The following is a 27,500-nucleotide window of genomic DNA, read 5'->3' on the forward strand; positions in this document are numbered from 1 at the left end:
GTCACCTCCCCTTGGCGCGTTTCCTAATTTAAATAAATTATGCAGTTTCTGGAGCGAATAAGAAAAGCCCTTCTCTCGTACGTCACATCGAAACGGGGCGTTCCTAATGCAAATGAGGGGCCAACCCACCCCCAAACTGCCCTCCCCGCCCTCACCAGAGCCCTTGATAAGAACCTCCCCCCAGAGGAAGTTGTTGTTGAGATTGAAGACCCGCGGTTCTGAGAAGCTAAGTAAGCTAACTGTTTATTAGCATGGCAGAACATACTCGTTCGTGTGCAATTTGTGGCACTAAAGCATCGACATCGATGCATTTCTTGCCCAAAAAGGAGGATGATCGGAAGAAATGGCTGGAGTTCATCTATGGGACATCACAACCAGCTAAATATAACAAGACGCTAGTGTTGTGTTCCACACATTTCCAGGACAGCGACTTCACTAACATGGGGGAATATAGCCGTGGCTTCGCTACAAGGCTGATTCTACGACCTGGGTCAATACCATCACGTAGAACAGGCACCAGCCCACAAGCGGTAAGTCGTGGATTATGAAGTTTTGCATCCAGTGTTTTGTTACAATAGGCTAACAACATGCTTGTTTCGTTCTGTGGCAGCCTGATATGGGTAGAATTAGAGCTACATAGCCACAGCCACTGACTGGCGTGTGTCTAGCTCCAGTTCTGAATCAGCACGATAGTGACCAAGCTAAGTAAAACAAAAAAGAATGTTTTATGCAACTGAGCCCTTTTTTGAGCTACTGAACTCAGATTAATCCGCGCAGTTCACCGGAGTGTGTTCAAACGAGTAAACAAAACAATTGTGTTTATTTTTCGCCCCTTTGCCCTGGCTTTGAAAGTGCTTCTTGCTTACTAACACGCCCAATTTGCGTTTACCTGTTGTATAACGTTATACTCCTCATTCGTTTATGTTTCGAAGTCACGAAATGGTGGCAAAGCTTTGGTTAGTGTAGGTATTTTTGAACTATCGGGTGATTGGCTTTAGCTGCCGCGCACAGTACAATCACTGTCTCCAGATCGCCATTACGGATGGTCGCGCAGGCACTCGAAGATGGACGCAGCTGTGCTCATTTCAAGGGTCATTTCCAAATAACACACGCAGACATCCTAAGTGTCCATAAAGTTCATTGAAAGCGACTCCCCGTTGCCCGCGAGTCAGATAAAATATCCCTGGTTTTAGACTATGTAGCCTACGTTTTTCCAATTGGCAATGCGGGACAGAGAAAGATAATTACTTGTGCGCCCTGCAAAAGTCCCAGTAGAAATCGCAGGCAGGTGTTCTATGCAGACTGGACGATATAAAGCACACTAATATACACGCCTTTTAACACGAATGCCGTTCTGATTGTCTGAGGTGTCAAGGGTCGATAATCTCCCTGAAATGAGTTTTTGGAACTTTGGATGTCTGCACACGTGTACCTAGTTTCTAAACCTGTGTTTCTAAAACTGTTCCAAAATATTCACCACAGCTCACCTATGTGTAATTGCAGTCATTGACACATTTGTTATGCTAATGCTTTGGGGACCCGTTTTCTTTCTGTCTACAGAGCACATCTCAAGTACTGAGGCCACCCTTTACCCATGTTGCCACTCAGCAGAGACCGACCTCGCCGTTCGACGCGCACTACTCAGGTGTCAATGCGTACATTAGGCCCTCACATGAGAAGCAAAGGTTTGTTGTTTATACATTACATTTTTGTTTCAGTTTCTGTATATTTCATTTCTTTCTTTTGAGGCAGATCATTATGAATTGAAGCAAAATGCTATTCCAGAATGTGTAGCTACTTGCAGTTACTATAGGCCCTACTATACTGCTCCTTTCTGTATGTTATGGCCAGTGTTAGGCAAGTTACTCAAAAGCTGTAATGCATTACGGATTACATGTTACTGTCTTTTCCAAATCCCTTACACTACACCATTGCTATATTTACACTACTTTTGCATTAATTTAGTTACTCTCATAAAAAGAATAGGCCAAGATATAGATCTGGTCATTTATTGCAGTGTGAAGCAATCTCATGAGGCATGCATTTTTCACCTCCAACCCCGGAGGTGTTTTTGGCAGCATGCAGACTAAGAACTTCCAGGTTCAGGAATAGCTTCTTTCTGGCCCACCACACTGTATACCCCTAAAAAACAGGTCATTGGAATGCATTTGTAATTTCAGTTATTTAATATTGTAACTAAGTAACTATTACAGATCCCCCCCTGTAGTGCCTTGCATTACTGCAATACAGCAAAAAATTGCAGTAATTAATTACTTTTGTAATGCATTACTGCCCAACACCCAGGTTATGGCATTGCAGTATGTGAAAGTGTGTAGTGTCTTCTGTCAGTAACACACATTTTGTTGACTGTAGAAGTCCAATTTGATTGCGACATCGACGCAAAGAAGTGTGAAAGCAAAGGAGTAGGCACTTCTGATGCACCATGGGGCCCACCATCCTCTACACCCATAAGGCCCGTTCAACATCGCCCATCTAAAAGACCTCGGGTGGAGGAAGAGGAGGAGGAGGAGGAGGCCACCACCAGCGCTGCTGCAGCTGCTGCTGACGTCACTGACACCCTCTCATTACCTGATCCTGATCCTCACGATCCAACATATGACCCTGCTGCACAGTCGATGACCACGCTAACAGAATCGTCACAGCTTTCGTAAGTGCTTCTGCATGTTCTCATCAGACATTAATACACACATTTGTATTGAAGAGTTTATTGTCAAACTAATGTTCTCTCCCCTTCTCTTTCTCCGTCTTATCTGTAATAGTGACAGCTTCTCAACATCAACAACTGGTCACACCGACAAAAAATACATAGTTTTTGAAAAGAATATCATGGAACTCTTCCAGCGCTGTCCAAGGTGCAGCAAGTCACCAGAGTTGAAAACATACAGGCGAGGAACATTTTTATCCATCGACCAGATCTGCCACCACTGTGAGTTCTTCAGACAATGGAAGAGCCAGCCACTAATTAAGAGCACACCAGTAGGCAACATCCAACTGTCAGCAGCCGTATATTTCAGTGGATCATCATTCTATCAAGTGCAAAAGGTAAAGTATACTCTTTTTTTATTTCAACACCTTATGGATTTTCTGGTGTAGTTTTTGAATAACTTTTTCATAAGTAACTCATTGCTTGCGTAATGAAATAATAAAGCTTGTATTACCCCATGTGGCAGGGTTTACCAAAACTAGCTGCCTCAGTCTTTTATTTATTACATATATATTTTCATTTATAGATGTTTCAAGCCATGCGCCTCCAAAACATCAGTTACTCAGCATTCCGGAGGCATGCAAACCGTTTCCTTGAGCCGGCAGTGATTCACTCATGGCACCAGCTTCAAGACACTGAAGTGGAGTCTCTGAGGCACAAAAAAGTCAAGCTTGGCGGGGACATGAGGGCAGATTCACCTGGTTAGTTCTTTCCATCTGTCTATCTGCACACATCATGTATAACTGTTGCAATACGGACCCAAATGTGTGATGAAATTTGAATAACAGCCCTGTTTTGTATTTGAAGGACACTGTGCCAAGTATGGAACTTACAGTCTTATGAATCTGGAGACCAACAGCATCATTGACCTTCAACTAGTACAGGTTAGTGGGCACTTGTGTATAGAATGATGGACATTTTTACACAATTCGCATTGCCCATTATCTGCTCTGCTTTCACTCTCACTGACATTTCTTTCTCTATAACTCAACACTACGTCCTAGGCAATATATATAAGCTTTGTGTTAAGTCAATATATACTTCCTTTCTATGTGTTCGCAGAGCAATGAAGTCGGTGGGAGCCACAATATGGAGAAAGAGGGACTCACAAGAGGACTGCAGCTGTTGGAGTCGAAGGGTGTGGCTGTGGACTACATTGTCACAGACCGTCACCCCCAGATCCAGAAGTTCCTCAGAGACCGCAAGATAACACATTATTATGATGTGTGGCATTTGGAGAAAGGTCAGTACCTTATGGGTTACAAAGTGCATTTTTAATTCCACGTAGGATTCTCATATGTATGACCATGACAAGCAGGGGTGGATTAATGAACAGGCCTATGAGACTTCTGTGTAGGCATAATTACCGTTAGGTGGGTTCGGCATTTAAAGTTGCGCTTTTGGGCTTATAGTAATCTCAGCATAGGCCATGTGACACTCATTTTGTCATCTCAACATCCCAAATATGAGGGAGTGAGTCGGGTTGCCATTCCTTGCCCTGAAATTTATAAGAATGCAGGTAATTGCATCTAAAAACACAACATTTTCACCGACACCCCCCTACACAAATTTTCTACCCACCCACAGCACCCTCTGGCAAAGATGTGTTGCTGTCCCTCTGCGCACACACTGCATACGTTTAAAGTTCTATAGCACCCGAACTCTCTAGCATGGGGGACTGGGGTGTATCATAGTGTCCCATTACCTGCTAGCTGTGAGCACTGTGTGTAGTTTTCTTAGCATGTCTGATTAGCAGGGTCAAGGTATGGTTTTTTTGTGGGGGTATGGGGGCCAAGACGGTGTCTGGCCCAGGGAGCCATAACTTCTTAATCTGCCCCCGATGACAAGTGTGAAGTACACTAATACCTCTTGTGACTCTCAGGTCTGTCCAAGAAGGTGGCAAAAGCAGCTAAAGAGAAGGACTGTGAGGTGGTGAAGAAGTGGCAACGAGGGATCAGCAACCACGTGTACTGGTGTGCAACATCCTCCTCCTCTGGGGCCGAAAAACTTGCCAAGTGGAAATCTGTGATGAACCATATGCAAAACAAACACGAGCACGACAACCCGATCTTCCCGAAATGCCTCCACCCTGACCGCAATAGCACAGACCGCAAGAAGTGGTTTAAACCAGGTACTTATTGTTATACTTTTATTATGAACTCGCCGCATGTTGTGACAATGCCTTTTGAAGAGATATTTACATTGCGCTTTATCTTTTCAGGTACCAAAGCCATACAGAGGATGGAGAAGATTCTTGTTAACAAGAGGGTTCTCAATGATGTGGAGAAACTAAGCTCCCGGTACCAGACGTCAACTCTGGAAGCCTTTCACAGCCTGATGTTGCGGTTCACACCCAAGAATGTGGTCTTTCCTTTCATCGGAATGCTGTGCAGGTACTATATGTTTGTAAACGCCAGCCTTTTCAACATGTTTGCAGTAGTGCCAGTGACACGAATAGCAATGTCTATATCTTCCAAAAAGAAATGTGTTTTCCTACTCGTAAAGCATCGTTTTGCTATGGTTATGCTCAATTGAGGTCACAGGGCCACTAACCATATGCTTCTTAAATTTGATTTACAGACACTATCTGGCAGCACTTCACTTCAATGAAAATGCAGGGCGGACCCAGGCAAGAACCACAAAAGGAACCTTGAGATACAGCATCCACTACCCCAAGGCCAAAAAGGGAGGATACTCTGTGAAGCCAGTGAAGACAAAAGCAACATACCGTAAGATATTTCACAATTGTTTTGATCTTTTCACTGAAAAGTTAGATTTGTAACAAATTATTTTTTTAAAGGATATACATATTTACACTGAACAATATTTCCCAGGTTACGTGCACAAGATGATGAGTCTGTTGTTCGAGGAGGTCATCCCAAACCCTAAGCCATACTTGGAGGAGCTGGAAAAGATTCCTGTTCCGAATCCCCTGTCCTCAGCATTCCACCACCCTCCACTGGCAGAAGCTGTAGAATCCTACAGATCCCGCTTCAATCAAGGGCAGCCCTGAAGCCTACATACTGGCCCTCCGTGTCCGGAAACTCCTGTCTGATGCGCCGAACGACACATGCCGGGATGACAACGCGGACTTTTCTCCCCAGCCAGCCCCAGCACCAACTGACGAAGCATCTGTAGGCCAGATGCCGGCATCGTCTGGAAGACAAAGATTGTTGTATACACCGTTTGTCAATGTTGTGCCTTTGCATTTTTTATGTAACATTTGTAAATAAATTGCACGATTTCTTACAGGAGCCCCCGGTGTTATTTCTTTTTCATAAATCACTGTGCACAGATATGTATGTCTTTCAGTCTGGAACAATGAGTAATGATTAAAAAAATAAGTAGCGATGTGTAGTGTATGATTTGTGTGTTTTACAATAGAAGTGACTGATTTTACTGCCACTTAAACAGTGCAGTGAGTATAGTACAACTACAGCATGCCTGTGCACACCGTTTTAACTTTGAAGATTTACAGAACGAGTACCTTTGGTAGCCTCTCACTCGCAGGCTTCCGTGGTCTGTCCGGAAGTCATTGAGGGCTTTCTGCAGTGCATATATATTTAGGCACACAGGTTCCAGTCCAGGGTGTTGGCTCATGCAGGCAACAGGGGTGATGGTATCGGTCAGTCTTGTCATTACCTAAAAAGTTGAACATGAATGTGTATCATTTATCAACGACAAAGGCTACCCATCATCACACAAGTGCAGAGGTGTCCAAAGTTAAAAAAATAGATATGTTTTTGGTACCTATAACACTAGCACATGGCATAACATAGTTGTTACACCATTTACTCCACTCCACCCAATGAGAGACAGTGATGTTACTGAAAAACACTGAAACCCTTTTGAGCCAACCGTTTGCTGATCATAACGGAAGTACATGGATCTGCTTGCTTACTAAGACAAGTTACCTCTTGTGTTGGAAATAAACAGTTTATTTCTTTTTCATTTATACTTCAAAAATGTATTCTGCATAAGCATCAGAGTATGATGCATATTGCTCACCAGTGTTGGGCAAGTTACTCAAAAACGAATGCATTACTGATTACATGCTACTTTGGCAGCATGCAGACTGAAACTACCAGGTTCAGGAATAGCTTCTTTCTGACCCACCACAATCCAGGTCATTGTAATGCATTGCAACTTGAGTTAATAGCATTGTAACTAAGTAGTAAATGTTACAGTAGTAAATGTTTTGCCCTGTAATGCCTTACATTACCGCATTACAGCGAAAAGTGATGCATTGTAGTAGTTCGTAACTTTTGAAATGCATTACTGCCCAACACGGTTGTACACAAGCTTTTGAGCAAGAGATGAAATGTCTATCGTACCTGGGGAATCTCACGGCAGCAAATGTTCTCCTCCTCAAGCGGCATTCTTTCACAATTGTCGCATGAACACCTAACAAACATGAATGGTATTAGACAATTTCTGTCTTCATATTGGTGTAATATTACCGAACGATCATTCTGTGTTGGTGAACTGTTATCTGAAGACAAGCACACTACTTTAGAGGAGGAATTAAGCAGGAAGACCCTTTCTGGTTGTTGTAACATCAACATACTAAAAGATCGCTTACAGAATCAGAACTTGGTCACAACATTGTTTATTATTATTAGAAAGCATAGTTGAAAGCGATTGTTAAAACGCTAAGCATACTTGTAATAACACGACAAGAACATAATAAACATTGAGATTACCATTCCGAAACGTTCATCGTCAAACGATGAGGAATCGGTTCCTCCTCCACCTCTCCATCGTCCTCTGACTCAGGATCATATATATATGGCTGTATCTCTGAAGACATGTTGAGATTTTAGTCCAAAAAACAATGTTTTCCAGCAGACGGACCCAAGTACCGGTAGGCTAAGCTAGCTAACAGCTTGCAGCTTCCCAAAGTTGTACATAGCGCGAGCGGGGGAGGCGGGTTCATTCATTCATGGGAGGGAGCCAATCAGAGAGACCTCATTATCACGTCATGCATATTCATGAGAGGGAGCCAATCAGAGACACCTACTTATCGCGTCACGCATATTCATGAGGGTAAGCCCTGAAAGCCGGAAAACCCTGTCGTTTCTGAACAAGCCATTTTTCCGGCCCTAAACACCAGCTTGAAACAAAATAACCACAGCGTTTTTTTAAACGGGACCAACGCGTAACACATTCAATAACATTGGGGAACACGGCAATATTAATGAAATAACGTTGAGAGGCGATCTTTAAGTAAGTCGGTCTTGAGTTGGTCGTAAGTTGCTCTTGAGTTGGTCTTAAGTTGCTCTTGAGTTGATCTTAAGTTGGTCTTCAGTTGGTCTTTAGACGCAAGACCGACCGAAGTCGCGACCAACCTTTGGACGTACGTACGTACGTTCTCAGACACAAGGAAGTCTTCGGAAATGCTTGGAGTGTCTCGCCTCAGCTCTGCTGCATTGGTCGCAATCAAAGTAGTGACGGCGTCATGATTCACGTGGCTGTCATATACAACAACGCTATCAAAGTCCACAAATCTTTGTCAACACAACCGTGCCCTCAAAACCATCCCTCTTCGACAGCAGAAACCAAATAATGCATTACATGTCAAAATTATCTTATATTTTATTCCGGTTTTGCTAAATCAATTTACGATAAGTCTTCAGTAACTTCTCTCAGAAACCGGTGGTTGGTGGATGAGTGGTTGTCATGCCTTGCCGGAGGGTAATAGCAATGATTCTAGACCCGAAGGGATAAATGTATGCATGGACTTTTAAATCTCTAACATCCATACTATTCTCCTCTGAGTCCGCTTGAGTTCTAATTTTCACAATATGTTGTCGCAGTGGGAAACAAATACGCGCGCACAACGTGGTCGGATTGCGCACACATTGTGAACATTTCTACTATGTCGTTGTTGTCTACGCTACACGAACTCTAACCCATCGCAACCCTGGGAAAAAATGCAGCTTAATGAAATAATGTGAGGATAGCCTACTCTGAAAGGCATGCGACATCACATTGGGATCATTTTAATCATTGCACATTTACTTAACGCGGCCCGCTGTCATATGCGCGAGGCAGAGGGTTGAGAATATGGACACACACACACACACGCGCGCGCTACTGATATGTCGCGCTGTCTTTGGGTCTCTGTTTTGGGTCAGATATGTGTAACCTACGTTGTTACCCATGTCTCTACCTTGAAGTGACGAACTGGTTGCTTGGGGCTTTTTACGACGATGGAAGAAAGGAGGGACAGCTGTGAAGGTGGTTGCTGGAGAAAGCGCGGTCTTACTGTAGTTGAAGTAATTTTTAAAAAGGCTTCAACTGTGGATACCCCAAGGGATGCCTTCATTGCGCTCTTCAGTGCGAGAGGGCACCAAGTTAAGTCATTTCCCTTTGAACAACCACACAGAGTGGACAGTTCAATGCTGCTTGAAATGATAACTGAAAGGAGTCGAGAAATAATAACAAAAAAATATTTGTCTGTTTGTCGTCTTTCTGCCAGCACGTCTTTATGCGCAACGGCTACAAGAAAAACAATTGCTATTATGACCTTTACGCGTAAAGATGTACAGGAAGGGATGATGCACGGAGGGTCCGTCAAACACAGTACACATGACATATCCATGAAAGTCGTTAGATACTTGTCAACGCAATCATGTCACCGAAATCCATCCCCAATAACCAAATGTCGGTCTACATATCACTGTAGCATAATCACTCCAAATAACTACACAGAAATGGCCGGTGAAAGCGTGATGGCATGTATACTATCCTAATTCTCACTTGCTGGTGGTAACTGGTAACATATCCATTTCGGCTGAATTTTAAATTAAGCGCAGGTGCCTTATCTGCACAACAGTATATCCAGTATATCCACTTCCACTCATCTCTCTCTCTCTCTCTCTCTCTCTCTCTCTCTCTCTCTCTCTCTCTCTCTCTCTCTCTCTCTCTCACTGTGTGTGTGTGTGTGTGTGTGTGTGTGTGTGTGTGTGTGTGTGCGTGCGTGCGCGCGCATCCAGGCTGGCGCGCGCGCAATTCGGGCATATTCGCAACTCTCTGCCTCCTCTCCCTCGTGCGCAGTGACAGTGGACCGTGTGGCTGACGCCATTGCGAAGTTAATTGGCGCGATTTTATTGTGTAGTGATATGCACAGCGACATTTGGTTATTGGGGTGGATTTTGGGGGTATGATTATAGAAAATAATAATAATAAAAAAATAATAATAATAAAAAAAAATAATAATAATAATAATAATAATATAAAATAAAATAAAAATTCTTCAGTTGTATCCCACATCTTTCACTCAGTGTTAGTGCAGTACCTGTCTAAATGACAAGTATGGAAACTGAATGAAGGTGAATGCTGAATGTTGGTATTTCTTGAAGTCTGCACAGCCTCCGCAACCATCACAGACACTATTTCAATCTGTTCTTACCACAACTCCACAGACGAGGTGTGTGTGTGTGTGTGTGTGTGTGTGTGTGTGTGTGTGTGTGTGTGTGTGTGTGTGTGTGTGTGTGTGTGTGTGTGTGTGTGTGTGTGTCCATCACAGAACCTCTTCCCATTCGTTCTTAACTCAACTCCACAGTGAGAGAGAGTGTGTGTGTGTGTGGTCTTCCCATCTATTCGTAACTCAATTCCACAGGCTGTGGAAGGCAGGTGTTTGGCCTTTTGTGTGTGTCTGTGTATGCACGCGAGCGAGAGCAAGAGACAGAAAGAGAATGTGTGTGTCAGTCTGTGTGTGTGTGTGTGTGTGTCGCCTCCGCAACCATCACAGACCATCTTCCCATCTTCCTCAATTCCACAGGCTGGGTGTTTGTTATTTTGTGTATGTCTGTCCATAAGAGTGTGTGCGTGTGTGTGCATGTGTGTGTGTGTGTGCGTGTGTGTGCATGTGTGTGTGTATGTGTGTGTGTGTCACCTCTGCGACCATCACAGACCATCTCAATCCCATTTCAATTCCACAGGGTGGGTGTTTGGTGTTTTGTATGCAAGCTTCATCTCTGTCTGACATCTTTATCACAGATTTCGTTTGGCTATTGTGCTTGTTTTAGCGCCCATTGTGAACAGAATTTTGCGCTCTCCCCTTCATGGAGGTGAGATGTGTACCAAAAAAACATGGTTTGCAAAATAGCATTATCCTTGCTGTAATCTTGTGGCCCAGGCCCTCGGAGAAAGGGGGGGTGGGGGGCAGAATTGGCTCCCATTTACGTTTGAATGTATCAATAGAGGGGTCCTTGCAAATGATTTTGCCCTGGGCCCAGTAAAAGCTGTCAACAGCCCTGAGTACATGGGCTTGTGTAAACGCCACAATGACTAAACTAAATTGTATTTCCCCAAAGAAAATGCTGGAGCATGCTTGTTGTTCATGCATGTCGCAATGCTATGTAGTCTTATGAGAGAACGTATGATACAATGCAAGGTTAGGTGCCACTTTCACGTTCAGGGTTACACTCTTTCAAAATGTTTGCGTTGTACTTTACACCAAAGTGAAGGTGTGGACACGCTTTTTCAGACAAAATAGACATGTAAACACATTCCTTTACTGACAATTATAGGTTTAGGAATTGTTTTGGTTTGGGCATCGTTTGGGCATAGTTTCGTATACTGATGGTTAAGGTTAGGAATTGTTTTGGGTTGGGCATAGTTGGGGCATAGGTTTGTATTGTATACTGACAGGTTCAGTTTAGGAATTGTTTTGGTCTGGGCACATTTTCACATGCACAGTCCTCATTTCACACACATGTCCAGGACTAGGGGGAGAACTAGGGACCGGGCACTTTTAGCTTAAGGGGCCCCTCATAATTAGCAGAGCAGAATTGACTCACTGGTTTTCAGAAATGTTAAGAAAAATTCTAATCTTTTTTGTTTTAACATTTCTGAGATTAGGGGCCCATGAGGGTGTGGGGCCCACTGGGAAATGCCCGCTATGCCAGATGGCCAGTCTAGCCCTGTGCATATCCACGTGGAAAAACACAAACATGCTAAGTACAACGTCAAAGTGGTCCTTGATTCGTGTTGTATTCTGCACAATTGCATGAGAGTAGGCTGCGAAATGTCAACACATAGGCCTAACACACACAGACACACATACATTGCGTCTAACCAAAGCACACCATCAGTGAAAGAGCAACAGACTCCTCTTCTGCTGTAGCGTCTCCAGGCAGTGTTAGGTTCAAACCCTTAACATTTGTAAATATGAAACACCTGAAATGAAAGACACAGAGAATCCTTAATTAAGTTTCAAGCCGGCTTGGAGAGCGGATGGGGAGAACCGTCAGCTACCATTTTCCCCACTCGTTCTAACCGCTGTAATATCTCCAAGCCATATTTATTGTAGGAATGTCCCTGATTACAATTATCTCTATCCGCTAAGGGGAAAAGGGGGCGTACCCGGATAGAGATTAATTCATTCACACACACACACACACACACACAAACACACGAACACACTAGCCAGGCTGCGCCCTCCTAGTGACGCAACACCTTCGGCGGCGCTGCAGATCGAATCTCGATTGCAAGTCTATGATAATCAGGCAACGAACACACAGTCCTTGGCCTGCCATGTGGAGATGCAACTCTGTTGTGTTTGGGCATTCCATTGTTCTGGTACAGATAAAGTCCTCGCACAGTCCAGTAATCTTTTGCTTAGCCTATAACAGGAATTCTTGAATGTGAAAGGGCACATTTGTGCCAAGGCAACATGTTTGCTCTCATAAAGAATAAAATACAGTTCCAACATTTCCCCCTGTTTATTCTATATAGAGGCAAACATTAACATCATCCAGTGATGACTTCAAATGATTTTTTCTTTAAATAGGTACACTTAGAGGCCCCGAGCATAATCCCCTGGGTCAGGGAACAGATCAGGGACCTGGATGGAATCGTCAGATTGGTGTGGAGGCTCATGGTCTCCACCAACAACATCATCATAGTGTCATCGACATCACTATCCTGTCTAGTTAGAAGAGCATATAGGTTTGACATTTTTTCTTCCATTTGTGCAATGGCAGTGGTACTAAATCTGGTGCACAACACTCTAATACAAAGAATACAACAACATCCACATAACGTGAGGATCGCCGCAAATATTGCAATAGACATGATTATGGACGCTGCCAACTGTCTGTATTTGCCAACATGTCAGAGAAACCATCCCACACTGAAGTGTCGACCCTGGAGTGGTCTTTCATTTTCTTTTTGGTTGAGGGATCCCAGTCCCTCTATCGCCCTGGTGACACTTTCGTCAGCTGCCGTATTGTTCGGTATGAAGGAACAACATTGATAACCAAAAATAGAGCACACACTCCTATCGGCCAAAAGCATATCAACCGCAATACGAGATTGGAATGCCATTAGGCAGGTTGCCTTCAGTTGTTCATGGATGGCCCTGAACTCGAATTCAGTTTTGTTGCCCAGCGCCTGCACATTTATAGTGGATGTTGTTCATTCTGTCCACATTTTTGTTTATAGTACACCACCAACATACAAATGATTCAAACCCTGATGCAATTTGATTCCACATTGTAGCTCTCTTATGTTTGTTTTAGGTTAGGTTAAGGGGTGAAGTTTCAGAACAAGGTTTCATTTAACATGTGCCCTATACACATATTTGTTTGATGCACTGATTAATCCTAAAATATCTCTCCTGTTTGAGACATGTGCCATCCACATGACTCAATAAGACTTAAGTAATTTCCGAAACAGACTTTGAGCACAGTAAATGATGAGAAGTAAACATCTTCCAACACCCTCCAGTTCATAGGTGCATGAGTGATTCTACGATTCCCCTACGCTTTTGGCAAAAGCAAAAAGTCAATTATCAGTATTTTTCCCAACTAAATGACCTAGATGTTTACATAGTGCCAAACAAACAAATTGCCAAGCTTAATCTTAATAGTTAGTGGAATTGGCAAATCAAATCCACGGACTTAAAAGTGTAGCCGAATCAGAGAATCACTCGCATACATCAAGGCAGGCTTTTTCAAACATTTGCTTAAAGAAATACACAGACATTAGTGTGGAGGAGGTGCACAGCTGTGACAGATTAGAGAGCATTATAATAGAAAAGAAACAAAAATGTTTTGTTAGTTTAGACAAAACAAAACCCAAAGCCGCCCAACCATTCTCTCATAATCTATAATCAAAATAAAATAGATAGCTCTACATTCCCGGGGAACAACAATTTATCAAGAGCAAAATTATGAAAAAGAAAATTACTCTGGTCAGTATCTGACTATTGTGGCTCACGTTTACATTACAGTTCCTTACAGAATAGGCGATAAACGCAAACTGACAAAATGTGGTGTTGACCACATAGTTCATCCAATATAGAATGTAGAAGAAACATTAAGAAACATTAAGCATGCCGTACAAAATGACTATACCCATAGTATTGGCTGTCTTTACATGATAGTTAGGCCTGCATAAATCACTTTGTAACAGAACTGAAATATATTGGCATGCAGTCCTCACTGTCCTTTTGTCATGAGGTCATGGTGATATAGGGGCCTAGCCCAACTCCTGCCAATAATGTCAGTACATTCAAAAATGTATTTTGTAAAAATAAAAAAATTGAGTATGAGTAATATTTGAGAATCCAATAATATCCCTCCTGTTGATACATGGCTTAGCCCATGGCTCCACCAATTTAAAATGAATGACATTTATTACTACTCTCTACTTTTTCACACCATTCCAAAGTTTCAATGTCATCACCCAGACATACAGATCACTAGATCAACCAATCAAAATGTAAGAGATAAAAAGAAAGAAAACACAACTGCCATTGTAAAATACGCAACTTTAAAAGAAAAATGAAACAAACAACCGGACAGACCCTTTATCTAAGGTATAAAGGTAAGACCTTGTCTAACTTTAGGTCAAACTTTTCATGGTTTGAAAGAAAGAAAAAAAAATAAACAGTTGTCATTTTATCAAGTGTTATAACTAAAATTATTACCCAATTGAAACAAAACAAACTCTGGAAAAATCTTGTGAAACTCATCAAATTAAAAACAAAATTCACTTAACCTAGCGATCATTGGTATTGTCTAGGTTCCTTCCATTCACATCAGCTGTGTTTCAGCTCGTTTCCATAACACTGGGCCTGTTCCTCAAAGAACACAAAAAAAAGTATTATAGGGAAAACAACTTTCTTTCATGTACACTCAAGCCAGATCAATTTGAAATCAAATCAGAGCAAAAAATGATTGACTTCATGTATCGGCTACATAAAACATTTGTAACGGAACTAAAACCTTATTGGCAATCAGTTTTCACTTTGATTGCAAGTTGACGACTGAAATGAAAAGACAGAGTTAGACAACTGTCTCTTTGTTTATAAATCAAACAAATGAAAATATAAGGATCCCAACGTCATCAAATTCAAACTTTTAAAAGCAAATAGAGAACATTGACATGTCTCATCACACACCATGTGAAGCAATGTTCACACTTACAGTATTAAACTAATGACAATGATAGATATTTAACATATCTTTAAGCTTTGGTATTGTTTATCTAGGTCGGTGTTCAGTTTTTTTTTTAGTTCTTATTGTCTTTTCAGTGACAAACAGGTGGTTTAGCATACACTGTTGGAGGTTTCAATATTAAGTGTCTTTCTGTCTCTGCCACAGAAATTTGCATGTTGATAGCTGGGCCTGCTGTGTCTGATAAGGGGTGCCTGCAGAAGACCTTGGGCTACTTAGAGAGAGCCTCTGAGCCTTTTAATATCTATCCGAGCTAATGTAAACATCTACACATAGGACACTGTTATCTTTGCTGGGGTGATTTTGTCAAGCGCCTCTGTGTATTCAGAGTCTAGTTTTTGCTAGTTTATCAACATTGTGCTCCAGTCATTAAAATAAAGTTCCAGATCATAATTGCATTGGAAATGACTAGTTGAGTACTACTACCCAACTTTTAGGTTTTTTTTTTTTAAAAAACCAAACCCATGATCCATTGATCAATAACTCATCAAAATAGAACATAATAAGGCAAGAAATTCGATGAAATAAAACAAAGAAATAAGTCATAGTTAAACGTCAATAAAAACAAAATGACAACCTAAATTTCTAGAAACGTTCAGCACATGTGACCTAACTCTCAGACCAGGTCCAAATTGGGTTTACTCACAGCACCTTTGGGCCATCAAATAACGCCTGCGTTATTTCAAGATCTCAAACCCATTGTTCTTTAAAAAAAGAAAAAAAATAAGAACAAGGAGAAAGCTTCATCTATTCTTTAGAAGAAACAAAGACATTTTGGTACTGTAAATCATGAAAGCAAACTCTTTTGCAACTACACTACACTACCATGACAGTGCACGGGGCCTTTAGTAATACATTATGACTTGGTCATTGCCATTCTGGTAACAGCTAATTTATAATGCCGTGTCTTAAAGGCTTAAACATTAACATGTTAACTTTCAATTGAAAATAGTAAAGAAACAACATAACTCCACAACCCCGTTTTCTCCTAATCAAAAATAAATGGGTAAGAATGTGTGGAAAAACAAAATCATGACAAAATCCTACACCTCAAAGTTGAATTGTAGAATAAAATAAAAGGCTTATTCTTATTTTAAAAATGTTGTTTCAACATGTGCACTCCCAAGCTCCAGCTAACTCTGAACACAATAGAGTACCTCCACTAAACACTCAAAAAAAATTCTTCCACTCTCAGACATATTTAGGCACTCACTCCACAGATACACACGTACACTCCACAGACATATATACAATCTTTCTCACACACACAGTGGGGTGTCCCACTAGGACAATTCATACAACAAATAGGGCCCACACAGACAGACAAACAGATATCCATATTACTTGCCTTGTATGACACAGTGTTATAAAATACAATTATTATTATTATTATTATTACTATTATTATTATTATTATTATTATTATTATTATTATTATTATATGGTAGGCTATCTGAGACATTAACTGCTCAGTGAGTAATCCAAATGGCTGTCATTTGCTTTTTTTAGCACCAGAGTCACAGAGGAAACGTACGGGGGTCCCTTGGACCAGAAGGGTAATTTCAGGTCTAATTTTTTCTTGGTAAAACAATCCCTCTAAGTTTAGAACGACGTCTACCTCTTCCACATCCCCGTCCGTTTCCTCATTATCATCAAACCAGTCATCGGCCGAGGGGCCATGCCCGTACGGTCGATACTGGTGCTCTCGGTCTAGTCAGGAATTTTGGTGTTGGCCTCGACGTTGGCCGTGATAGTTTTGGTGTTCATTGTAGTGTTCCTGTTGGCCCTGCTGGCCAGGCCATAAATGTTAGGTTTGTTGTAGACAACTTTCCATTAAACCCATAGTTTTTTACCCAGTAACACAGCGGTGCTACTGCACTAGGATTTTCTCTATGCACGATTTTCCAGTCCTTGCATTGCATTTCAGCAAGGAACTTTTCACTTCTTTTGCTGTTACTGCCCCCCATTTTGTCTCTATGAATTTAGTCCAACGTCACAACACCTACAGTGCCTCTATTGTTGGATACACTTTTCAACAAGATAGCGATCAACGATCGTTTGTGGTAAGATTCACTTCAACCTCCGAGGATACGTGCCCCTCACAGGTGGAATCTTCTTGCATACAGGCTTCCACAAAGACTCGCTATTTGAACCTTGTTGTATTGGTATGAAACGTATTACCGAGTGGTAATACGAATCCTTTCACACACACTTTCTCTCAACGCAGAGAACACAGAATTTAAACTAGTTTCTCGTACTAGTTTCTCGTACTCGTACTACGTACTTTACTTTACGTAGTCTTCATATTTTAACTTGTTCAACAACACAGAGGAGTCTGGCCTCCCTTTTTACCTGATAGAGTCTAGAATTGTCAGGGTTTTGTCTTCTCTTATTTTACCGTCTTTTCATTCAATCCTTTTTTAAATAAAAATAAAAATGTAGGCCTACTCACGATTCTCTGGTCTTTTCAAGATTCCCGTCAACCGTCGGATCCCAGCCTGCGAGGGAGAGACCAGTCCCGGAAACGGGTCTTAGTGCTGTGGCCACAGACTTTCCTGGTTCCCTCCTCGCGTGCTGGAATCGTCGGGTATCTTGGGATCCGGCTCTGAAGGACCAAGTAAATGTTAGGTTCAAACCCTTAACATTTGTAAATATGAAACACCTGAAATGAAAGACACAGAGAATCCTTAATTAAGTTTCAAGCCGGCTTGGAGAGCGGATGGGGAGAACCGTCAGCTACCATTTTCCCCACTCGTTCTAACCGCTGTAATATCTCCAAGCCATATTTATTGTAGGAATGTCCCTGATTACAATTATCTCTATCCGCTAAGGGGAAAAGGGGGCGTACCCGGATAGAGATTAATTCATTCACACACACACACACACACACACAAACACACGAACACACTAGCCAGGCTGCGCCCTCCTAGTGACGCAACACCTTCGGCGGCGCTGCAGATCGAATCTCGATTGCAAGTCTATGATAATCAGGCAACGAACACACAGTCCTTGGCCTGCCATGTGGAGATGCAACTCTGTTGTGTTTGGGCATTCCATTGTTCTGGTACAGATAAAGTCCTCGCACAGTCCAGTAATCTTTTGCTTAGCCTATAACAGGAATTCTTGAATGTGAAAGGGCACATTTGTGCCAAGGCAACATGTTTGCTCTCATAAAGAATAAAATACAGTTCCAACAGGCAGCCATATTCAATCATTTCCAGTGTGTCCCATGGAATAATTTTGGTGCCTTCATGTCTGTCTGACATCTTTATCACAGATTTCGTTTGGCTATTGTGCTTGTTTTAGCGCCCATTGTGAACAGAATTTTGCGCGCTCCCCTTCATGGAGGTGAGATGTGTACCAAGATTGATTGTGATCTTCACAATATGGCATATAGATTATAAATAGGTAGGCTATATACCCTATATAGGCTACAGGTACACCATATCATAAAGTCATCATAAAGTATGAGTCGAAATGCATGTAACTTTGATGTATTAAAATGGTAATACAGTAGAATGGTTCATGTCTATCGAAGTGGATATGCTGCAAAGAAAACAACAGTCAAGATATTGCTTCAAAGGTTAGTAATAGAATGACGAAGGCTAGTAATAGAATGATGAAGGCTAGTAATAGAATGATGTAATAGTAATAGTAATAGTAATGGACTAGTAGTAGAACCTTCATGAAGGTTCCTTCTAGATCGTCAGACGAGCCTTCCATCGTTGCCTCCAGTCATCCCGATTCTCCATACATCTTTTCAGTTCGCTGGTACTCTTGAGTATGTCCACATATGTTAGTGTGGGACGTCCTCTTAACCGGCACTCTCGTTATGGTTCCCACAGCACCAGTTTGCTGGCTGGCAGTTCTTGGTGCCTTTGGCAATGTCCTGCAAGTCTCATTCTCCTTACACCAATCTTCTCGCTCACCCTTGGTATTCCCTCATACAGGGTTTCGTTGGTTACATGTGCACTATTGCTGATGTTAAGCACTGCACGAAGCACAAGCATTCCCTTGTGTATTTCAGTGTCCTGATAAGGTGCCCTAATTGGGCCTATCCAAAGTGGTAGTAGGGGTAGCCAATACATTGAAGTGAGGCACTGCGGAGGTTATGTCTTGTGTTCTGAATGAACATTGCTCAGTCTTATTTATAAGACTGTACAGTCTCCATTAGTGCAGTAATTCTTCAATCTCTTGCTGTAAACTGACCCAACTGGCAGGCTCCTCTGATTGGCAAGGATTGAGAGATCGACGTGGTGAACGGAGGTACTCGTTGATCCTGTCAATGCACTTCTTCATGCCGCCTGTACCCGTGTCAGGAACCTTGAGGCTAGTAATAATTTTAAAAACTTTAAATATAATAATGATGATGATGATTTGAACCTTGGAAGCACTATCATTGGCCCTGCTGTGGCCTAACGGTAGGGCACTGGGTTACTATGTCGGCAACCTGGGTTCAATTCCGTTCAATTGCCAATCCTTCCCCATCTCTCTTCATTTCCTGTCTCTCCTCTACTCTCCTGTCAATAAAGGCAAACGCCCTGAAAATATATGTTTTAAAAAGGAAACACTATCACTTCATTTCATGTGGTTGTTTTTTGGACTGATGGGTAACAAAACTTTGAAAGGTCATATCACGATACTGGCTCCTTTCTCGATTCGATACAATATAGTTACAGCCCTAATTCACGACCCACATTTTTTAACTATTCAACGAATTGATTGCTACGCAGTATCTTGCATTTCCAGCTAAATATCCAAATATCCAAATAAATATTGTATGTGAAAGTGTAAAATGTGGGCAATTCATTCATTCATTCATTCATTCATTCATTCATTCATTCATTCATTCATGTGTGGCTGTGTTTTTATTACTACAGTATATTCCAGGTGGCAATGTATGGTAAGATTTTGTATGGACAACGCAGCAGTGAAGGTGCTAATGTTCAGGAATGCCAACCATTGACATGGTAAGCACCTGTCTGCCTTGGCTCATTATCTATGCATGGGCATGGACAAAGGCCAGAATGAAAAACAAAGTGGCAGGTGCTGTGTATGGTTGGACAATTCATGTTTTTTTATGGGCAACTGTGAAGGTGCCAATGTTCAGGAATGCCAACTGTTGACATGGTAAACTCCTGCCTGCTATGGCCACATTAGCTATACATGGGCATGGGCAAAGGTGAGGACAAAACCCAAGTGGCAGGTGCTGGTATGACATGAAGCTCCAAGACACATTGAAACTATGAATTATATCATATGTCATAATAGGCCTATATAACAGATTACATTTGAGTAAAAGTACTTTCTGTAGTTACTTTTAACCCTTGTAAGGTGCTTACGTTTTTGTTACAAAGAAGTCCACTGAACCCAGGCCTATGGATTTTTATTTTTTTTTAAATAAAAAATTCTAGCTTCTGTGCACCCTCATGTTCCCCGGTTTACTGTAGTAACCATGGTTTTACCATGGTATGCCATGGTTACTCTACTGTAAGTACTCTGAACCAACCATAGTATTACTATGGCTTATCCATGTTTTTTTTAGGTAACCATGAAAACCGTAGTTCCTGACTAACCATTATTCATGGTTTCATGTTTTTTTTCAGCATGGTTTCTGACTAGTATGGTTTAACCATACTCACAAACCATGCTCAAAACACCAGGATTAATTGTGGGTTTTATGGTTACCCAAAAAGAGTGAAAACGTATTCACATCCATGGTGTTATGATTAGGGTGTTGGACTAAAGATCACAGAGTTGCAGGTTCAAATCCCACCATTACCTCTCCCTACACCTCCATCCATGGCTGAATTGCAAGGCACCAGTGACTGTCACCAAATGGGGGGGGGGGGGGTTGGTAGGGAATATTAAAATAAATTATTGAAGAAATTGAACAACTAATGTACACCAAAATAAACCAAAATTGAGGTACACAATATTGCCATCAGTTAATTTAATATATCCTAGTGGGACACTGACTCACAGGCCTAGGACTGTGGTTGTGGGGGATGCAGAGGAAAAGTAGTGCGGCACGACCCATGTAAAGGGGGCCTTGGCTGGAATATACCGGTATATGGGGGGCCTTGGCATGGTTAAGTTTGGGAACCCCTGATTTAGAGTGTAGTTAAACACCACTGGAAATGATGGTAGGCTAGGTATTGCAGACAGAGGCTTGCATAGCCCTGCCGTGGCCAACCGGTAGGGCATTCATCTGCCATGCGGCCGACCCTCGTTCGATTCCCGGCCCGGGTCGTTTGCCGACCCCTCCCCATCTGTCTCCCCATTCGCTTCCTGTCCACCTCTCAAACTGTCCTATCAATTAAGACGTAAAAGACCAAAAAAAACTTTTTAAAAAAGAGGCTTGCAAAGTATTGTAATGTAATTGTATTTGTAAACAATGTAATATTGTCTGTAAATAATGTTGAAATAAGATCATTTTTAAAACTGTAATGAAATCAAACATTTTATTCATTTGCCAATTTCAGCCCGCCTTTAAACACACAATGCAAGAACTTGCCTCTCAAACTGTACTCTATATTGAACATACACTATTAATATTGTAGAAATTGAAACAACACTATGTGCATTGCTTTCTCTTGTCATCATTTAGGCCTAGTCTGTCTACAGCTTCCAGAGCTGTGAAGCCAAACCATACTGCTCTGTTATCCTGACAAAAGGCACACCACATTTCTTTATGGACACATGGATGACTGACTCTTCCAAGCCTATTAAGCTTAACACCTGCCCCAAACCCATAGTCTACTCTGAGTGGCCAGTGATGCTTTTGACTTAGCATAATAAAAGACACTGCATTCTTCTACTAATGACGCTATGCCAAGGCTACTACCACCTGCCCCAATTAACACATGCCCATTCACTTATGGTAAAGGCCATACCTGCATTCTGGAACAGTACTTAGCACTCTGCCACTCACAGCTATTAGCACCTGCATGCAGACACCCAAACCCTACATGACTAAATACCTTGTGCCCTAAAAATATATAATTTAAAAAAAGAAAACATGTTTAACATCACTGTTTTATGCATTTTTATGGGCTTTGTTTCCTTGGTTGTAGATAGGAAGACCATGAGAGGAAGAATCTGGGGAAAATAGATGGGGCAGGGCAGGGGAATGACCCAGGCCAGAGTACAGACTCAAACTTGGGTCCTCATTGGCATGCAAGCCCATTCATATTGCAGGCTTTAGAGTGGTGCGCCATGTCACACACAAACATCCCTCATCCCTGTTGAGCCTGATGAAACTATGGCCTACTCTACAGTTGCAGCTGAAAAGATCAAGCTGAAGCCTCTTTGAGGAGCCGTTGTATATTTACAGTGTAGTTTAACACCACTGAAAATGATGGTGTAGGCCTAGTCACAACATTGAGCAGAATGTGCACGGCAAGTGTTATACTGACATAAAAGTAAGATAAAATCTTGTTTTGAGTGGGACCAAATGTTATCTAACAAGTGCAATTAGTTACAATTATACTGACACTTATATTTTATAACTGTGTAAAGAGTGTAAAACGTGCTGAGGTAGGCCCATCCCAGACCCTCAGTGGGGAGGGGCTGTGAAGGGGTGTGGTGTGGGCGTGACGATCCACACCCACGGCCAAGATAAATAGTGGAGCTCAAATGTAGAATGGCAGTGTCAGAGATGAAGGTGATCTACGTGAAACACAATCAGCTCATCAAGGACCTGCACGCAGAAGGCTGGACGGCCCGTGAAATCGCTGAACACCTAAAGAAGAATCATGGCGTCAAAGCTTGCTTGGCCACTATCCGACGTCACTGGCGACCTGACCACCATGTGAGGAGATGGATAAAGACCACGTAGGTTTCTTTGTTAACAATTTAGAATACGGTTCATGTGTTAGCCACATGCTAAATGGATGTGTGTATACTGTATGTGACTTATAAGATGTGTGGTAAGGTCCTACTAGGTCCTCACTAACACTGTATCAATAAGTCACTAATACAAATTGACATGAATTAGTGGCTAACATGTAAATCTTAACATAAACATAATCAAGTGTTACTGTGTCTTTTTATTCTTCACATTATAAATGTTTGTAACAAAGTGCTATAGACCAAACTATGCATTGAACCAATACCTATCTTTCAGTGAGGTGTTGGAAAACATGGACTCCATAATGAATACAGAAGGCTCTTCATCGCCAAGAGAAGTGAGAGACCATCCGCAAAGAGAGCACTACATAAGAATGCCTGTACGCACAGTGGGGAAGGCAGTTCAGGATCCTGAAAGGAACTCTGGGATGCCCAGGTACCTTATACCTTTACAACAAATGTGTAAATAGAATGGAACCCTTTATTTATATTCTTGGGGATACAGTTGAGGACAATCCTGTTAAAATGTCAAGTGTATTCATAGTCATGAAAAATCAAATAAATAATAGAACAGCATCCTCCAAATCACTGTGATCTGACACTCAACACAACAGTAACATTTCTTACAGAGACATTTCAACAACGCCAGCGATGTCGGAAGAAATCAAAGAAGCACGTCTACGTCAAGCTCAAGACTGGAGGGCTGATAATGAATATTTCGACTATCATTTCTTCGCCGGGGTGACAACTGTGACAGTGGAAACACCACCTGGAGGGAAACAGCCGAACATCGAACTGAGCGTCTGGGCCGGAATCTCATGCTATGGGCCAGGTCCATATGTTATCTCAGGTGAGTGGTGGGTTCAAAGGTCAACCAAACAAGCCCCATACAAAAATATATTGGTGTATTAAAAACTTGCATGTCCATACAAGATGGGTCACTTTTATAGTATGTGCCATATTAGTAGGCACTCGTACACTTTCCATGTACATGTGTACGTATGTTAAAGAACATTGTGTATGTGTGTCTTACTTGTTTGTAAAGGAAATAAGGAATGTGACATTTTAGTATGTGCCTTAATATAACAATTCTAATATAACAATTAGTTCATGTGCAGGTAAATAATTGTGTACATTTTGTGTATTTTTCCATATGAGAGGTCTGAGAATAAATATACTGTAATTGCAAAATAATGATGTTATGAGATGTTGATGTTAAATTAACCAATAAGACAACATTACTCATCCAACAGGTGATATGGATCGAAAGTTCTACAAAGAAGAGATCATCAAAAAAATGGCTGCTCCATACATGAGGGATCGTTTCCCGATGCCTCATCATGTGTTCTTCCAAGGTAGCACGTATACCATATTTGTTTTCTATTGCATCCATTGCCATTAAGATGAGTGGCCTCTTTGTACATGGGCCTGATGGCCCATTCAGTCTTTGCTGAAAAGACTCAACTACACCATGACAACATTACTGAGATTGCTATGGCATTACTGAGAGCCTTAACCTCTTTGCGCAGAGCATATGTTATAACCTCATTATCTCCAAACTTGTAATGTCCATTAATCTGTTAGTTAGGGGTCTTGAAAATGTCATAATGATGTAATCATATGATAATGGACTAATTTCAGCAATGAGTCAACATCTGCGCTAACAGGCTACGTACAACTTTGGGGACAGTAAGTTACAACATGTCAACATCTGCACTAACAGGCTACGTACAACTTTTGGGACAGTAAGTTTACAACATAGGCTCTGCACAAAGGGGTTAAAACTAGTATGACGGGTGATTAATTATCTTCCTAATGTGTCCTAATTTATCTTTTGGTCAGATGACAATCCCATACACACGGCTGCCAGCGTAAGAGCCTACATGACGCGTGAGGGGATCAACTGGGTGCCCACACCAGCAGAGTAAGTATGATAATAATGATAAAAATCATAAATGGCAACAAAACAATAACGACAGGCAAATGAACAGCGACAAAAAGACTGACCTGTCCATGTTCCCATGTTCTTATAGGTCGCCAGATCTGAACCCCATCCGGTTGGTCTGGGCTTCGATGAAACGATACATTCGATGTGAGGCCAAACCCAAGACTGAAGACGAACTGGAAGCTGCAATACAGTTGTTTTGGAAGGACAAACTCACCCCAGTGAACTGCCATAGATACGTAGCTCACCAGCAAGAAGTCATCAAGCGGGTCATAGCCTTGCACGGTGGACCCACTGGCATGTGATCTTCGTTCATCCAGGCCATTGTGTGGAACATTGTTACTGTAAGAAGATGGCATTTAATAAGCCCCTGACTTGCTCATTTTGTTTAAAATGTTTAAACATTTTCAATGTTAGTTCTAGCTCATATTGAGTAAATTACATTGTCAACTTGCAGAATTGCATCCTGACTGAAGTCTTCGACTTTCCACTGTGTTATAATACTCAATAATACTCAGAAACACTGACACCCCATTTTTACTGTGTGCATTCACTTGAGGTACTGTTGCAATAAGAGAGCTCTTGAATGGAATTGAAATCCAAATAAAACATTTCATATAAAGCATTTTTTTTTATCGATTTTCTCTTTTATATGTTGTCAACAATATAAACTTCATTTTTCTAACCTGTGTTTTATCTTGATTGACCATAACAAGACAACAGCATTCCTGGCCCTATATCAAGGCTATTAACACCTGTGCCAAATCTATAGGCCTACTCAATTTGCCATGCAGTGCTACTTATCATAATAAAAGATGCCCCTGCCTTCCTAAAGACTAAGCACTGCAACACCTATTATCATCTGCCAAATGCCTGAGCTTCATGGCCATCTGTTTTTTTTTTTTTACTGCTGACATTTTAGTTTCAAACTTACAGTTATGCTCAAAATAATAGCAGTGTCACAGTACAAAGTACAAATGCATTGCAGAGTACAGATGCATTGCAGACACTGCACATTCTATTTTACTGTACATTACATTGCATTTGGCAGACTCCTTTTAACCAAAGCAAGATAAAAATCCAGGGATCTATTTCAAAGCAAGAACTTTGGGAAAAGTAGCCTACTGAAATGTTATATTTCACAGAAAGTGAAGAAATGGCATGTTTAAAAAATAGCAGTGTTTACACACAGTGTCTGTTTGGAAACTCAAAACGGTTCTTTACAAACTCAGATTCTTGAAAATTCAACTTTGCTGAGCATCCCACAAATCTATAGTCCTGAACAGTACTTCGCATTCTGTCACTCATTAACACCCACTGCACAAAGCATTTGTCTCAAAGTATGCTCTTTTTTTTGCTGAACATAAAATATCTACAGTATTTTAATAGATTTCAAAGAATATGTAAACACACCACACAAAATGAAGGTGTGATATGGCAGTAGGTCCTGGGGAGCCTGATGCCTGAGAGGCAGAGATCATGAGAGACAGCGTTGATGGGGCTCCAGAGAGAGACAACCAGTCATGGGTAAGCGGTTAGGGCGTCAGACTTGCAGCCCACGGGTTGCCGGTTCGACTCCAAACCCGCCAGGTTGGTGGGGGGAGTAGTTAACCAGTGCTCTCCCCTATCCTCCTCCATGACTGAGGTAGCCTGGCTCTCGCGAGACCCCTAGTGCTTCGTGCATCTTCGTTACACTTCGTGAGCTGACAATCCATCTGCGCGAGAGTCAGGTTATGACTGAGGTACCCTGAGCATGGAACCGTCCCACCACACTGCTCCCATGAATGCGGTGGCATTGGGGGCTGTGGTCCAGTGGCATAGCACAGACAGTGCTACAGTATACTGTGTGTGTGTATGGTAGAGAGAGAGAGTGTGTGTGTGTGAGAGAGATACAGAGAGAGAGGGGCGAATGTCAACATTCCCCATTGCCACTTGCCAAATTGCAGATTTTTTTTTTTGGCAGGAGGTACCACTATTCTAGTCTTGTAAAGGCTTGACTCAGTCAAATTGTGTGTTATACTTATTGTAGTGGCAGAAAAGCCCTTTTTTAAAGCCAAGATTACAGCCCAGATTTGGTTTCCATGATGGTCCACTTTGTCATATTTTCTCCAAGAATATTACACACAATTATTTACCAATAAAGGTGTTTTTTATTGTTTTGGCAGGAGGTTATTAATTCTTCTGGTGGGTGTTACACTCACTGCATACATCCGAAGTAATAATAATAATGATAATGATAATAATAATAATAAACATTAAATGGGTGTCAGAGATCAAGCAAAGTGCTTTATTCATGTTAAGCATAAAGAACGGGCAAAGCCACAATGGAGCAGTACATCAAAAAAGATCACTGTCACTCCCTGTCCCAAAATCTGAGTCACAACTTAAATATTCTCAAACAATACAATCAGATTAATTGAAGATCAGATCAAAATAATAAAATAATAATAGTAATAAAAAAAATAATTCATTGAAGATCAGATCAAAATAATAAAATAATAATGGTAAT

At 41.5% G+C, this 27,500-nt stretch overlaps 2 protein-coding genes across 2 annotated transcripts; one reads left to right on the top strand and one right to left on the bottom strand.

Moving 5' to 3' along the window:
- The first annotated feature begins 1,617 nt into the window (after positions 1-1,617).
- LOC134463765 (uncharacterized) lies at positions 1,618-5,974 on the top strand. Its single transcript, XM_063217028.1, has 10 exons — positions 1,618-1,685; positions 2,374-2,668; positions 2,781-3,063; positions 3,252-3,426; positions 3,533-3,609; positions 3,788-3,968; positions 4,608-4,856; positions 4,947-5,118; positions 5,306-5,454; positions 5,560-5,974. Exons 1-10 carry the CDS (start codon positions 1,652-1,654, stop codon positions 5,736-5,738), a joined length of 1,794 nt encoding a protein of 597 aa, XP_063073098.1. The 5' UTR covers positions 1,618-1,651; the 3' UTR covers positions 5,739-5,974.
- LOC134464819 (P2X purinoceptor 7-like) lies at positions 5,740-7,945 on the bottom strand (the record flags this gene model as incomplete). Its single annotated transcript, XM_063218153.1, has 4 exons — positions 7,429-7,945; positions 7,060-7,129; positions 6,213-6,367; positions 5,740-5,881 (listed from the first exon to the last, which is right to left on the bottom strand). Coding segments are annotated over exons 1-4 (474 nt in total), but the record flags the coding sequence as incomplete, so codon positions are not given.
- Between the last annotated feature and the right edge of the window lie 19,555 nt (positions 7,946-27,500).

Source organism: Engraulis encrasicolus, chromosome 15 (genome assembly GCF_034702125.1).
Source record: "Engraulis encrasicolus isolate BLACKSEA-1 chromosome 15, IST_EnEncr_1.0, whole genome shotgun sequence".
Taxonomy (NCBI): Eukaryota; Metazoa; Chordata; class Actinopteri; order Clupeiformes; family Engraulidae; genus Engraulis; species Engraulis encrasicolus.